We start from the raw sequence: 15,946 nt of genomic DNA, 5'->3' as shown, positions 1-15,946 counted from the left end.
GCCACCATTTTGAAATGCGGGAAGGTGAATACACAAGATGCTGCAGCACACTGGAGCATTGTGATTAGAACACTCCAGCAGACTCGATTAATCAAGCCCATGAATGCCGCATGACCCCGGAGGCTGGGCGGGCATGGCGAGCTTCTGCAGGCGGTGGTGGTGCTGGAGGTGGCAGAAGCGTGGCAGCAACGAGTGGCGAGGTCCCACAGGGAGCCTCAGCACTGTCAGGGGCGGGGGAGGGGGGCAGGTTGCAGACAACTGCAATTGGGGTCTGCCTGCAGATGCCACCGGTGGTGTCAGCAGCAAGGGGAGAAGATGAGTCTGCTCCAATGCATTCTAGTCAGAGATGTTGAAGCATCTCTGAAAATCAAGCCCAGATGATCCCAGGAGTAACAAAGAATAACAGCCACAAGTTAATTGAGAGTAGGTTCAGGCTAGACATCAGGAAGCACTACTTCACAGTCAGGGCGGCTAGGAGCTGGAACCAACTTCCAAGGGAAGTAGTGCTCGCTCCTACCCTGGGGGCCTTCAAAAGGAGGCTAGATAATCACCTAACCGGGGTCATTTGACCCCAGCATTCTTTCCTGCCCATGCCAGGGGGTCGGACTTGATGATCTGCTCAAGTCCTTTCCAACCCTACCAACTATGAAACTATGAAACTATCCTCCTTGATACTCCTAAAAAAACTTGGAGCTCCTTAAATCACTGGACAGTATTTTTGTCCTTCAGTTTCCTTATCTCAAAAATGATCATATTTTCATTGGAGGTGTTGTCAGTGCTCAAAAGTGTAGGACATAAAACTAAAAAAGGCTTGCTAGTTTGGAGTCCTGCCAATGCAGGTAACCACATGAATGTATGAAGATTCATCTTCAAATCAGTTAGGGTTATTCCCCTCACTTCTCTTGTTGGAAAACTTTTTTAGATCCTCTGATAGTTAGGAACATTCTTCTAATTTGTCTCCTGAATTTATTCATTGTTACTTTTATTTATTTATTAATACTTATTTGTCCTTGTGCTGATACTGTCTAATTTAAACAGCTCTTTACTTATGGGTATTTGTTCCCTTTCACTCTTCGTTTTGCTAGGTTGAACAAGCCAAGCCTTTTAGTATTCCAGCTTGAATGAATCTTTCTTGAATGTGTTTGAATAAAATTATACATGGTTTCCTAGACATTAATGGAATATATAAAGCTCTAGATGTACTAGATAGTCCATTCATATTTCCCTATCTCTGCAAGGATTGCCTCGTATAAGCCAGGATTGCAATTGCCTTTTTTGTGGTCTCATAATATTTGTGCCTTCCAGTCACCCTGTGATTTATACACCCAGGTCTTTCATCATCCCTGTTTCTAATAGACGAGGACCAATATTATTAGTTCCAATGTGCATAACCTTGCATTTTGTATAGTTGTTTTATCCCTTTTCTGTAAATTCAGTCTTCAGGAACATCCAATTCTTTCTGGAAGATATTCTGGTCCTCCTCTATATTGACAGTGCCTCCTAACTTTGTGTCATCAGAAAATCTCCTGAGCATATTCATACTTTTTGTCCCAGTGCTGTTAATAAAAATGTTAAATAATATTAAGCCCAATACTGATCCTCAAGAAACTTCACTAGTAACATCCCTCTATTCCAGTAAGTGAATTAAATAATATTCCTCCAATCAAGGAGTGCTGTATGCATGCAAAATAATATATGCTGTCAATATGTGACCATAAACGGTCAATAACTACATTAGTTCTACAATTTAAATTGTTATTTATTAATATGATTAAAATGAGCATCTTTAGCCACTATTTCATAAGACATCTCAGAGGAAATGAGACATGGTGTGGAAAGATTCCAATTAATAGGGGTGTATCGAAGCTTCAGTCGCCGATTTGATTCAGAGAAGATTCGGCCTGATTCAAAGGCCGAATCACCAAATCCGAATTGAATTGGGAGACCAAAAATTACCTCTGAATCAATTTGGAGCCTCCAAATCGATTTGGAAAAGATTCAGGAGAAGACTTGGAGATTCAGAAAGCAGTCTTTCAGGGGAACAGAAACTGAGAAGAGGGAGGGGGAGTGGGCGGGGGAAGACTGACATCTGTAGCTGTCCAGTGACTGTGATCTTTCCCCGAGTCCCCTTCCAATCACAGTGCTCTGGGAGAGGAACTTAGAAACCGCATATAAGCCTCTGTCTGCAGCCTTTCTGTCCTTTTTGTGAGCTGTTTCTGCCTGAGCACCAGGAAGGCCCCCTGTTACAGGCTACCATCCCTGCTGTTTTCACCCCGCTGCACCTTAACACACACATACAGTCACATGTCAGGAGTTTTGCTTTCAGAAGCTTGAGGTGCAGTTTCCCAGAAACCCCTGCATCTATCTCCTTGAAACCTGACAGGCCTCATGCACCCAGAAGGAGCTACCATCCCTGCTGTTTTCATCCAAATCTGTCAAAAAATGACAACATTATAGCTATTTCAGTGATTCCCCATTATAGCCTCTGGCCTAATCTCTCCAAATCAGCGCCAAATCTTCTGAAGCTGATTCGGACGAATCGATTTGGGACAGTGATCCGAATCTCGAAATCAAATCGCTGTCCTCTGAACCGGCCAAATCCAAATCGAATACTGCCCTATTCACATAGGCCTACCAGTTAGGACTGTCAAACAATTTAAAAAATTGATCATGATTAATTGTGAGATTAAAAAAATTAGTCTCAATTAATTACAATTTTAATCACACAGCTAAAAACTCAAAATTATGCAAAATTATGCAGGTACTTTGTATGGTTGGGGGGGGTGGAATTTGTGAAGCTGTGGGAGGCTGTTGGTGTGTGTATGGGGTTTGGAGCCTGTGGGGTCTGAGCAGGCAGGTCTGGAGCTTGGGAAGGGGGGGATCCCTGCATGGCCTGGCAGGATGTGGGGTACTATGGGTCAGGAGGGAGGGGCAGCAGCAGGAGGAAGGAGAAGGAGCAGGGGGAGATGGAAGGGGTATTGGGGGTGCAGATCAAGGCCCCCACAGTGAGGGAGGGAGTGAGGCAGGGGCAGGGGATGAATAGGACCCTGGGGTCAGGGCAGATCATGTGACAGAGCCACAGGCAGCTTATCCGGGGAGGAGGGGGCACAGCTCCCTGCCACTGCGCACACCCCTGGGGGAGGCATTGGGGGGCATGTGCCCCTGGATTTGTGCATGCAGCAGAGACAGGATGCCCTCTGTGCCCTGCTGCCTTTGCCCTGGGAGAGGTGGCACCTTAACTAACAGGTTCGGAAAGCTGTATGCTTTTTTTACGTGATGGTCTCCATCACCAATGAAAGCTTATACTTCTCTTAACCAGTTAGTCTGTGAAGGTACCTATACATGTGCCCAAGCCCTGCTCTGACACATGCTAATTAACACATGTTGGAGCAAACTTGATTAATCAAGTCTGCTGAAGCATGCTAATTAGCACCCTCCAGCAGCCTCTGTGTCACATTCAGCACACCCACGCTGCAGAATAGCTAACAAGCTTTAGTTAAAGTGCCCCCACCACCATTTTGAAGTACGGGACACTGAATATATGAGAGTCTGTGGGCACTTTAATTAGAGTGGCTCCTGAGAGCTGCTTTAATTGAAACCCCCCACCCACACACATGTAAAGATGCCCTGAGGTGCCACTCTGCCCTGCCATCTGCCTTTCGCACTTCAAATGAGGAAAAAGCAAAGATATATAGCAAAGCTGGAACTCAGCACAGAGACCCTATTTGATTTGCAGCAAGAAAGGATTATCCTACTTAGCCTCAAACAGTTTAATGAAGCTGGCCTGGGGACCTAAAGCCTGGTCAAGCCCTTGGAGGGGATAGAGAACACGATAAAATCAGTCATTTGTGATGCTAGTCAAAGAGAAGCCGCTGAGATTGATGGATTCTTTGAATCAGCAGAGCTTTACAGATAGGACCAGGGGTTATTTTGTTTGTATCTAGTTTTGTAAATATGTTTTTCCCTCCTTTGTGTATTGTAACAAGGGCACTCTAAACCTTCCAGAATAAAACACTGAGGAGATAAATGTGCTGACCAAATGACTGTTCTTGTTACTGAACCACTGATCCTCTTCAGCAGCTTACATTCGCCAGAATTCTCATTGGCCTTGCAGACTAGTAGCCACTGATGTTCATAAAGATGGGAAAAAATTCCTTCCTCCATAAAAGCAGCAGGGGGAAAATGTGCGTTGAGGTTTCCAGCATTTTACAGTTGGTTTGCTTTCTACAGCAGCTTCTGGGAGGGTGGGGTTGCCAAATATTATGAACTAGCTATGTATGCAAGAGAAATAAAACAATATTACAAATTAACACTGACCTGTAACTTTTTGCTTTGCTCAGCATGGGATTGTGATCAGAGCCGCAAAATTCTGCAGTCTCATTCAAATGCTCTGACTGAAAGAAAAAGAACACATATGCACTGTGTAGAGAAGCGAGCCATGTGTTCATTTATTGGTTTAAAGTTACTTAGGTATGCCAAACATCTCTCTTTAGTTACTTGTTCTGGTGTCTTGTTTTAAAGATGCTGTGACAGAGTTAAGCAAAGAATTTAAAGAAGGAGGGGAGCCAATCACAGATGACAGCATCAACTTACAAAAATTTTCCTACAAGCTTGAGTACCTTTTACAGGTAAGAAGCAACATGTGCTACTTCCTCTGTCAGACCTGCTGAGGGGTTTTCTGTCTTTTTTATGTTCCTTTAAGATTCAGTATTTAGATAGCAGTAAAAAAATCAGAATGTATTAGAGCAATCACAATACAAGCCATCTTCCTTTTAGTTATTGCGTTGAAGTGCAGGCCAGTGCTTATTATATCTGTTGTAATGTCTTTTATTTGGCAATCTGCTTTGAAAATACAAGGAATTTTGCACTAAGGGGCTTTTTCACTTGGCTTTGGAAACGCACCATGTTATGTTAGCATACAGAACTTTTCGTAATAAGGTCTGTGAGAGTTTTTAGTGCAAGATAAGTATATCTAGCTATCCCTAATAGTGTAATTGTAATGGCCTGAATAACATAGGTTTTTGATTGACATTATTGTGCAAAATAATTTGAATAAGTGCCAGGGATCACAGGTGGGGTTTTTAGAGCCCACACTGTAGCCAATCCCTCTGTAGCTTCACTATTGATAGCCAAACTAGCCAGGCACTTGGCCCTAGTGGAGACAGAGACTGAATCACTGTCATACAGTTCTTTTTCCAGATGATTTAATCCATTTCATAATTTTAGGAATTGCTCTCTTTTCGACCATGGACATGTCATTTCAAAAAAGCTTTTTGCTTTCACCTTGAGCAGTGTGGATTTATATGCCTCTCTTAGGTAGTTTTTACTGAGTGTGTTCACCCACACTAGTACAAGACATTATTTTGAGAGTGATCGTAGATCTCAGCACTCAGCTAACGTAATTCTGAATGGGTTTGGATGGCTGTTCTCTAATTAAGCTGAGGATTCTGATTTATATTGTGAATTACGGTACAACATTCAGATTCACCAGATCTCACTGATACAGTCCAAGGGCTTCTTCCTTCTTCGCACATGCCTGTCCCATTAATTAAAATTAATCGGAGCTGTGAATGTGAATACTCATGCAAGAGGAACTTGATATCAGTATAGCCATATGCATTTCAGTGACTTCAGGTTTTACCCACGATGGTTTTTTCCATCCAAGTTTGACCAGAAAGAAAAGACCACGCTGCTGGGGAACAGGAAAGACTACTGGGATTATTTCTGTGACTGTCTGGCTAAAGTCAAAGGAGCTAATGATGGAATCCGCTTTGTCAAGTCTATTACAGAAGTAAGTAGACTGGGTCGATTAATCATTCCAACAAGTAGTTCATATTTCTGTATGCCTACTGGGAGCACTACAAAACCCCACAGATATAGACGTGCTGTTCCTGCTGTTTACATAGTAGAAGAAAGTTGGACCTTTGCAGAATATCCATCCAAAAGGTAAGCCACCTTAAATTGTTCACCAAATTATTTAAAAGGAGACTGTAGTTATGCAGTTACTCATACAATTTGTCCCAGTGACCTCATCATAGCCCTGAATTATCTGAATTAATGTCATGTTATTGGTTCCCCTAAGAAAAGAAAACAGTCGATGAACAGTGAGAAGGATGCCTTTTTAGTGCAAATGCCTATAATTTACTACTCGGGTTAGAGCAAAATAGAATCAAGGGAGTAGAGCCTGCATGTGCATAGGTTACATAAGGGCAGGATTTGATCCAATGAGAGAGAAAACAAACGTTTACCTTTCTCATCATTTTCCAATCATTCAGCGAGATTGAATGAGAGTAACTGAGCAAAGCATTTGGCTTCACGTCCCTATTCAGGCAGTGTTTGCACAGTGCTCTGAAGGTATAAAACACCATGTAATCATATCGCCTGAGGTATGCTGCCATGAAGAGGATAAAAAGTGAACTTGTTCTTATGAGGCTAAGCAAAGTACACACTGGTAAACAGCACAGTAATAAAACCTCAGTCCAGCATCAACAGAGAGCAAATCTTAACTCGTTAAATCTATTAGTGAGGTAAGTACTGTGAGAAGTTTTTTGGGGTTGATCCTTTCTGAGTCTGTGGGGGGAAGGAATGACGTGAATCAGACATGAGGATAATTGAAGCATTGTTGAGGGTGTGCTGAGTGTTTCCATGATGTCTAGTTTTACTGTCTCCTGCTGTGCTATTTGTGTGATGTGGCGATTATACAGAAGTTTTCATCTCTTCTCTCAGGATTTCCCTGCCAGCAGCCCTGACACTTATCTTGAGACTTCTCCATGTAGTCAAAGAGCCAGTTAGGAGACTAGCATGACTGCTACCAGAGCAGTCAGTTCCTGCTTTCCCTATCCATTTTTCCTTCTCTTTAGGCCCTTTTTCCAGTTTTCTTTTTGGCTATCAAGAAAACCCTTACTCCCTACCCTGCTTTCCATCTGGACTTTCAGATATGAAGCATCTTCTCCCCAGCCTTTCTTCAATTTCCACTTTCAGCTCAGGAGGTTGGGGAGACAATTAAATGAATTTAAAAATCAAATATTTTTCCCAAGTACCCAAAAGGCATCTGCATACACAGAAGAAGAGGTAAGAGGAACACAGGCCTCCCATGTTGGGTGGCAGAACTTCTAGTCTCAGAGCCAGCTGTCCGTGTGTGTGAAAGCTCCTTCTCAAGACAAGGCAAGGCTACAACTAAGGCATTTCTTTTCCCAATATTAAATTCTGCCAGTGTCATGCCTTTTGGGCTGGAATTGTTACCCCATTGACTTTAAAACCAGGTATTCATTCCCTGCAGAATTCTTCTTTATTTGTGATCTTTTTGCTTCCTTCCAAAACCATACACAATCCCAATTCAATGCATTCCTGACTTTCTGTTACTTTATATCCCTGTTGAGTTGCACGAGTTGCAGAGGTCTGTTTTATATCTGTTGATGACTTCAGTTTCACTTAAATATATATACTTCTGCTGCTGCTTCTGGCTAATGGTTGGGTGGAAATCAACAAGAAGTTGCAATTTTCTTAAACATACATTTTCAGTTCAGAGCTTCTAAAAACACTGATTTTAAAAATTACCACTGAAAAGTAACAAGAAGGAGGAACAAAGGAAAAGGTGGTAGCAGAAAAACAAGAATGAAAGTTTTTTTGTTTTCATTAAAGATTGAAAAAAATAATTTTTCTAAATTTTCCCTATAAAAAAGGTATTCTTATAACACTTATGGTTTTTAACAAAATAAAGTCTTACTTGAAAGACAGCTACATGCTCTATTTCAGATCTCTTTTGGACTTTTGTGAAGAGTACTTTTAAAAATACACATATAGTGGTCTAAAGTGGTCTAATCTCCAGCTTGGCAAAAAAAGGTTTTCTGTTTGAACCGGGAGACTCGCATGTCATGAAAAAATGTTGTCTGTTAATTGATTATTCTAAGAAGTGCTTATATCCTAATATGAGAAGAATCTTCAGTAATATCACCGGACTCATTATTTTTTTCCTCTTTATTTCTCCTTAGCCATTTATTCCCAAGTGGTGTCACTGCGCTTTTTTATATAAAAAGGAGTTATTAAGTTACTGAAATATAACAATTCTGTAGTAACAATTTTAATGGATTAAAGTTGAAGATAGAGATCAAGACCTTCAGATTAAAACAACATAATTTACACTAGGGAAATTTTCTTAAGGTTTAGTTAACTGTCATGCCGTCTCAAAATCTACATTCCTCTCTTCCATTTTTTTTAGATCGGGGTGTCATAGCTTGCACACTAGATCTGGCCTGTGGAGTGGGTCATCTGGCCCACACGGCTTCTTTTTGGCTGGATGATTTACCCCTAGATCTCTCCACGGGGCTTCTTACTCTGGCTCCCAGAGCCACTGTGTTGGCATGGCCAACACTGAGGGGTTAACACCACTATGACAGCTTTGCTGAAAATAAAGGCAATCAGTCTGATCTCCCCAGTCACCTGGAAGCTGTAGCTGCCTGTCATGATTCCCCTGGTCCCTGCTTTGCCTCCCTTTCTCTTAGCTCTCCTGCCACACCTCAATCTACCTAGGTTCAGGAGGCAGAGTCAGGGGTTGTTTCCACTGCATATATTGTTCACCAGGCTTTTGCTCTTTGCTTCTTCTGCCCTATCCCTCGAATGGGCATCCTGCTCTGTTTACCACCCCCCAGCGGCTCACCCTTTCTGCATGAGCATCACCTTGTAGGGGCTTCTTTATCTACCTGGATCCTGATTCTCTGGAAGGAGCCACTCTCAAAATCCACTGACTCCAGTCTCATAATGTGGGGCCTGTGCCCATTCACTGCTCTTCATGGGCACTAGCTGCCCTGGCCACACCTCTGCCCACTCAGGCTCTTATGGGACCTCCTTCCTCCCCTCACAATCCCATCCCAAACCACTGGGATCACTTATGTGGTAAGAAAGAAAAAGAGGAAAGGAACAATACAGTCATATCTTGTCTAATCCTGTCCAAAATCTCTCAGCCTTCAAGTTTCACCAGTAGGCTGCTTCACCCCTTTCCACAGTCTCCTCCAGCTAAGTAAGTCATCCCACTTTGGCATCAGGAGCCCCGCCCCTCTGCTTCACACACCTTGTTCTGCAAACACTGATTCCAGTTTTGCTTGAACACTCTTCCCCCCTCCCTTCCTGTCCTCTGGTAGGGATTTAAGTAGCCAGGTATCTCTTTCCAGTCTCAATCTGTGAATGAGTTGCTAATTACTTAATTGGTGAGCCCTTAAACTGCCGCTGTTTCATCTTTGAGGATACTGGCCCTCTATACTCCAGCCTGTGACTTCCTTCTCTTAACCCCTCTGCCCTCTGTCCCTCCATCTCTCTTTCTCCAGTGTCTAACAACAGGGCAAGGGTTCCCTGTTACAACCACCTGCCCCCTTCCCTGCAGCAGAATTTCCAGGTGTTGATTGCCACCTGGCATTTAAATCAGCAGCAACAACTTTACTCCTCATTTGCTGGCCCTTGCAACTCTAGTGAGAAGACCTGTGTGCTGGATCCTGCCCATGAGAAGTCCTGTAGTTCAAATGATGCCTACCAACTCAAATAGGTTTGACACCCCTGCTTCAGATAAAAATGAAGGTGTATTTATGTTATCTGGCCATATCAGCCCCAGATTATGGTGCATGTAATTGTCTGCATGTGGTGAGAGGCATATGAACAACAGAAACTTTCTATTAAACCAACTCAGATAGTTGGAAAAATTCTTCTTAGCAGGCTTTCAGGCTTAAATACTGAAGTTCAATCAAAGGTGCCAAACTAGATACTGAAGTATTTAAACCTGAAAGCTTGCTAAGAAGAATTTTTCCAACTATTTGAGTTGGTCTAATAAAAGATATCAGATATACCCAAAGAGCCTTGTCTGCCTATGTCCTTAGACCAACACGGCTACAACCTACACCACGGAAACCTTCTGCATTTTTGTAGTTTAATAAGAGCTTCATCTGATCTTGCTTTTTCTGTATCTAGCTTGGAAACTTTGATTGAACTTTGGTGACTGATTTTAAATTCTGTGTCTTCTCTTCCCAATTAATACTAATTTCTTCTTGTCTGCCTTAAGGTTTCAGAAGATTTTTAAAACATCTTACGGTGGGCTTAAATTTCACCATTCAACAATGTTGTGTTCTTTAAATAGCTGCAGAAGCTTGAGGGAATTTTTTTTTTTTTACTCGTGGCTTATGATTTTTTAAAAAATCAGTTGACTACTTCAGGTAGCAGGTGTGTAAGATTCTGTTTCTGAAATGAAACAATAGAAGTCAGAGGAGTTGATTTTAGGCTATTTCCCCTGACTTCAGGTGGAGATCAGCAGTTGAAAGATGACCTGTATAAACTTTAAAACCATAAATTGAAATGTTTTCCAGGAAGAATGTTTTCTGTTTGGCAGTAGGGAAATGAGAGGAAGTCATGTTAGTCACTGTTTTAGAAATCATAGAATATTGAATAAGGAATAACTTTTCCCCTCCCTCTTTGTGGAGCTGCAGTATATATTCACTAGGTCACTGAGTGAGAAAGCTTGTGGACCCATTGAAACTGCATTCACATTAATGAAGCCATCTCTGATGTTCCAAATAGAGTGAACCAAGCCACTGGGGTTATTTTTCTTATTCTCAAAGGAAGAAAAACTTACGTTAAAATACGTCTTTTTGTGCCTTTGCTTTTACATCTCTTTCAAAAAAACTGTACTGTCAGCAACACTGTCCACACACTATTCCCACCAGCTGGAGGCTTTCATTCATTTTGGAAGTGCTGAGAGTGCCCAGCCTTACCTAGCTCTATTAATTCTGGCAGGATTACAGCACAAATTGATATGGGTTGTACTCATCAGCAGAGCAGGGCTCCTGACGGAAAGGCAGTAGAGCAGAGTATCACAAGCAGGGGCGGCGCTAAGGGACGGCTTGGGGGGCTATAGCCACCCCAAGCTTCCCCGTAGCTCTCCTGTAACCACTCCTCCCAGCATCACCACTGCTGCCTGCCCCACGCAGCCGAGCCCACCCTGCTCCCAGCCCCGGCCCAGCCCCCCCGCCAAGAATTGGCTGACACAGCCCCTGTCCCCAAGCCCACAGCGGGCAACCTGCCTCCTCCCTGCACAGAAATCTGGAGGAGGGAGGCACATACTCTCCTGTGCCTCCCCCAGGGGTGCGTGCAGCAGTGGGGAGCTGCCCACAGCTCCATCCTGCACCCCACCCCGGGTTTCCATTCACTGCCCTGGCTGGGCAGCACCTGTCCCTGCCCCAGCCCCAGCCCCAGCCTCAGCCCCACTCCCTCAATCTGCCCTGCCCATACACCCTCCTACCCCCAGCCCACAGACTTACCAGCAGGACATGGCTCTCCAAGCTGCTAAACTGAATTTCTGTAAATCAGCGATCAGATCAGTATTGGCTGATATGGCTGGTTAATAGTCAGCTATCAGTATCGGCCAAGAAAATCTTTTACCGGTGCACCACTATTGTTTATTTTAATCCATAAGTTTGGGGGGGGGGCTCATACCTGGGCGGATAGGGTGTTTGGCTGCTTATGAAGTGCTTGAGATGAGAATCAGTCTCACCCCACTTTTTGTGGTGTTCAAGTGCCCATAGGGTGCTGCTTTTAATCTACCTATTTTAAACTACTTTCAACGTACCTGTCTATTTTGGTTGGGGGGCATCATATATATGTCATACAAGTTTTTAAGAGCTAACACTCACTTAGTCTACAAGGTGCAAACCTACCCTGCCTTCTACTTGACTTCATAGTAATATCGCTAACTACATCTCTCTATATTTTGAAGGGTACCAAATAACTTGGTTGTAAAAACAAAACAGACAGATCTCAAAAGCAAAAACAAACAAACTGGAGGAGTTCTGCAATACTTATGTTGACTAGCACCTTGTTTCATGAATTGACCCTTTGACTTCAATAGATATACTATTCCTGAAATATAGTATTATGCAGTATAATGATGGCACAATCTAACTCAACATTACTTGTCGTATATAATCTGAAGATAATTTTATATGTACATTTGGGGGCAGAGTCTGTCCTTTGTTACCTTCTGTATCTCTGTTTCCTATCAATAAAATGCCAATCTTGTATTTGTCAGACCACAACTCAATGTTGGGATGGTGAGGAAGTCTGGTGAGGATGTACCTACCATCACTTCTAAGAGCCCAAATTGCTATTCATGCTTTCTGTATGTGTAGTGTATGTATTTAGTGTTTAAAAGTTATTGTTTTGTTGCTTGTTCTTCCCAGTTGAGAACATCCCTTGGTAAAGGAAGAGCATTTATACGTTACTCCTTAGTACACCAAAGGCTAGCTGACACCTTGCAGCAATGTTTTATGAACACCAAAGTAACAAGGTAAATATCAAGGTACCTTTGTGAGGATTGTGAGATGCTTAATGTTCATCTCTAGCTCATATGCAACTGATCCAACATTTATTCAAATAAATTAAAAACCCTCCATGAGGTTGGCTCAAGAATTTGATAATAGGATACAAAGCCTGTCCAGTTCAGGTCACTGGTTCATAGCCATCTTCAGTCAGCAGATAGTGAGAGTTGTTCCCATCTCAGAGTTGTTCTGTGGCCTGTATGAAATGAGTTGTTGGCCCCAGTCCGGTTCCTCTTGGACAGATGTTGATATTGTTAAGCAGTTATTACCACCAGCACTACTAGTCTCAGTAGGGGAGTTAGGAAGTGAATAGATATGGATACCAAGCTATCCTTTCACCTTCTAGAGCAGCAAGAGTGAAAGCACATGGGCACAGGATTGTATGAGAAAGATTGCCAGTTTTATATTAATTCTGAAGACAGAGACTTTTAGACTCCAGGACATCAATGGGGTACTTCTTAAAAAGAAATACATTCACTAATATTTAAAACAAAGCCACTGTCACTGGCTAGCCAGTTTTATGCTTTTCAATTACCATACCAGAAGTTAGCAACCTATGGCCTGCAAGCTGGATTTCGCCTGTGGAGCCACTGGATCTGGCCTTTGGAGCTGGAAGTCTTTGCCTCATCCCATGTCCATGCTGGGGCTGGGCATTAAGGAGTTGCACTGGAGCCAGGCAGCTGGAAATTGCACCCACATCACCAGCACTTCTCCCTGCCCCATACTGCCTGACTGCAGTGCGAGTGCAGCTTCTAGCAGGTGGGGAACTAAGCTGGAGCCAGGCAGCTTCTAGCTGCACCTGTACTGCAGCTGGGAAGATCAGGGGTGGGGTGGGATGGGGAGTGCAGGGAGAAGTGGCAGCAGCAGTGTGGGTGCACTTCCCAGCTGCCTGGCCCCTACTCAGCTCCCCTCTGGTTAGAAGCTGTACTGACACCCCAGCCAGGAAGCCAGGGACTGGAAAAAGCTGTGGCAGCACTGGCACAGCTCCTACTTCCTGGCCCCAGCACAGACCTGGGTAAACCCCCTTTGCTGTTGATTCCCTATAAAACCACCCAGACCGCAACTGACTGGAGCCAGAGTATTCCAACCTCATGGTTTGAAAAGATTGCCGGCCCCTGTACTAGACAATAGAAATAACAAGCATCAGTGGTTAGTTATGTATATTTTACATTAAAAAGCAAAGTGCAGGTCATGAAAAGTTTTATCTCTGCTTTGTGCTGGGAATATGTGAAAAATATGTGGTGTTTTGGAGCTTGCATGTCTTAAAGTTTTCTGCCTTCAGTGCTGGAGATTCAGCAGAGCTTCTGGGAGAACACTTTCACAGTTCTCCCTACAGGCATCTCATTTGTCCCAGGATAAACTGTTTTTTCCTGGTACAAAGTGCAGTTGTCAGAACTGTGTGAATTGTCCTGGGATAAATCTTAAAAATGTCTGTGAGATAAGAACTACTCACAGTACTAACAATACATCCCAGAGTGCACCTGAATGGCTATCCCAGGGTTGCATCATTGAACCAGTGGTAGAAAAACTGTAGCATGTTCAGCTGCTCATTAAACCTTTATTAGAAGGGAAATGTATGTACATACTAATTGTGGGATATTTCTGTTCTGGGATAAACGCAGGCACAATTTGTCCAGAGACAAATGTAACATATGTTCCTAGCCTCATTATACCTAAGTCTAGTTGGTGCAACCTGTTACTGAAAAGCTGTGAACATTACATTGGCTCATGTTTGCTTAAAAAGAAGAAATGTTTGCAAAATATAAATGTAAGACCAGAGAATACAGTGTAACTATCCAATATGTAGCAAATCCTTTTCCTCTGCCACAGCCTTTCTCAAGCCCAAAGTAAAGTTTTATTGTTTAAGAAGTTTTCAAGTACCAGCTGCCACTCTGAGGTCCTCCCCCTTGTTCCCAAAAGAGGGGATCAGAGTTAGTCAGTGGTTAGTCTGAATGTTATGGAGTCGATCCTCTTATTTTTTTATCTGACGTGACAGATTGTTCTATGTCATAATTTGGACAATGATGCTCTTTTCTGTGTATTAACCAGTACTACTGACTTCTTTTTTTAGTGATTGGTACTATGCAAGGAGTCCATTTCTGAAATCTAAAATGAGCTCTGACATTGTGGGTCAACTCTATGAGCTCACTGATGTTCAGTTTGACTTGGCATCCAGAGGCTACGACTTAGATGCTGCTTGGCCAACATTTGCAAGGTAATGTAGACAAGCTTTATAATTTTGCAGATGGTTGGAGCTGTAACATATACTAGCTGATCTGCAAAGTCTTCTGCAATGTTTATATTTAAGGGAGGAGGGGGGAAAAAGGGTTAAGTTACAGGCAGCACAAAACTTTACTTTCTGGCAGATCTGTGCCCAACCTGGACTTCATTGTCTTTATTATACTGAACATGAAGACCCAACTCTAATGCCTACTGAAGTCCAGAGGAATGTTCCTTCTACTGCAAGGGCACTAGCTTATGCCCCATGTTGACTCAGGTATTCACAGTGACAGTGAAAAGTGATCTGAGTTCCTTCTACTCCAAAAGCTGAGGCTCTGACCAAACTAATAGTGACCTCTTTCACTTACAGTATTAAATGACCTTATGACATACATTTGCTTCAATGGGCCTGATCCCACTTAAGAGTGCAGAAATAAACCCAAGGTCTGATTTGATGGCGTGGAGTGCACACTTAGCAAATTTCTAGATGACACTAATTTGGGTGGAGGTGCAGACATTCTGGAAGGTAGGACTAGGACCCAGAATTACCTGGATAAACTGGAGAAATGGTCCACAGTCAACCAGATGAAATTCCACAAGGACAAGTGCAAAGTCCTTGTTGAAGCAGAGACTATGCACAATAGCTTGCTGTGCTTCACAGTCTGCTGTGGCTGTACCTAAAAGAATCCCAAATGTTAGAGCACACAATTTGTGTCTGTGCATATTGACGGAGGGGGCACGTGCATGTGCACGCATGCATGTATGTTTGTTTAGCCTTTCAAAATAGCATGTTTTTTCCTTGTGTTTTACAGGAGGACATTGTCCTCACTTGGCTCTTCAGCATATTTGTGGAAGCCTCCAAGTCGCAGTTCAAGCATGAGCAGTTTAGTGAGCAACTACCTGCAGGTAATGGAATAACAAATGAGAGTGTGTCAGTCATGTTTCCTTACCAGTGCAGATCTTTATATGATGATGTAGCCAGTGCCAGTCTAGAGGCTGTCTGATACTTGGGATTTTAGGAAGCTACAAAAACCCTGACAATAAAAATAAAAATAAATTCTCAATTGATGACGAAATCCAACATTTAAGTTGTCTTAAACATAGTTTAAACAATTGTAGACAGCTAGAAAAACTTACATTAGTGTCAAGGAAAGCAGCCCCTTTTCCTTGGAGCTTTCCCTTTATAGCACTGGAAACCTAAAAACTAACATCACTGATAATTTCTGAGAAATTTTCTCCTGGCCCAGCAAAGCATTCAAACTCATGTTGAAGAGCCATTGAAGTCAACAAGAATGAAGTGCATGTTTAAATGCCTTGCTAAATTGGGGCCTGAGAGCAGACTGACCTGATTTTTCCCTAGTTAAATAACATGC

The 15,946-nt window shown here is 42.8% G+C and overlaps 1 protein-coding gene across 3 annotated transcripts in view; it reads left to right on the top strand.

Moving 5' to 3' along the window:
- The window catches only part of FYCO1 (FYVE and coiled-coil domain autophagy adaptor 1), a 79,056-nt gene that overhangs the window by 18,014 nt on the left and 45,096 nt on the right, over positions 1-15,946 (top strand). For 2 of the 3 annotated variants that reach the window (XM_006261946.4, XM_019483528.2), the window contains exons 3-7: positions 4,522-4,628; positions 5,666-5,791; positions 12,216-12,322; positions 14,425-14,568; positions 15,386-15,479. In XM_006261946.4, the coding sequence (XP_006262008.2) occupies positions 4,522-4,628; positions 5,666-5,791; positions 12,216-12,322; positions 14,425-14,568; positions 15,386-15,479 (578 nt within the window). Of the gene's footprint in view, positions 1-4,521; positions 4,629-5,625; positions 5,792-12,215; positions 12,323-14,424; positions 14,569-15,385; positions 15,480-15,946 lie in introns of all 3 variants that reach the window. The other variant, XM_019483530.2, reaches the window with a different exon arrangement.

Source organism: Alligator mississippiensis, chromosome 5, assembly GCF_030867095.1.
Source record: "Alligator mississippiensis isolate rAllMis1 chromosome 5, rAllMis1, whole genome shotgun sequence".
Classification (NCBI taxonomy): domain Eukaryota; kingdom Metazoa; phylum Chordata; order Crocodylia; family Alligatoridae; genus Alligator; species Alligator mississippiensis.
Note: the sequence above shows the minus strand (reverse complement) of the source record. Positions and strands in the feature narration are given on the sequence as shown.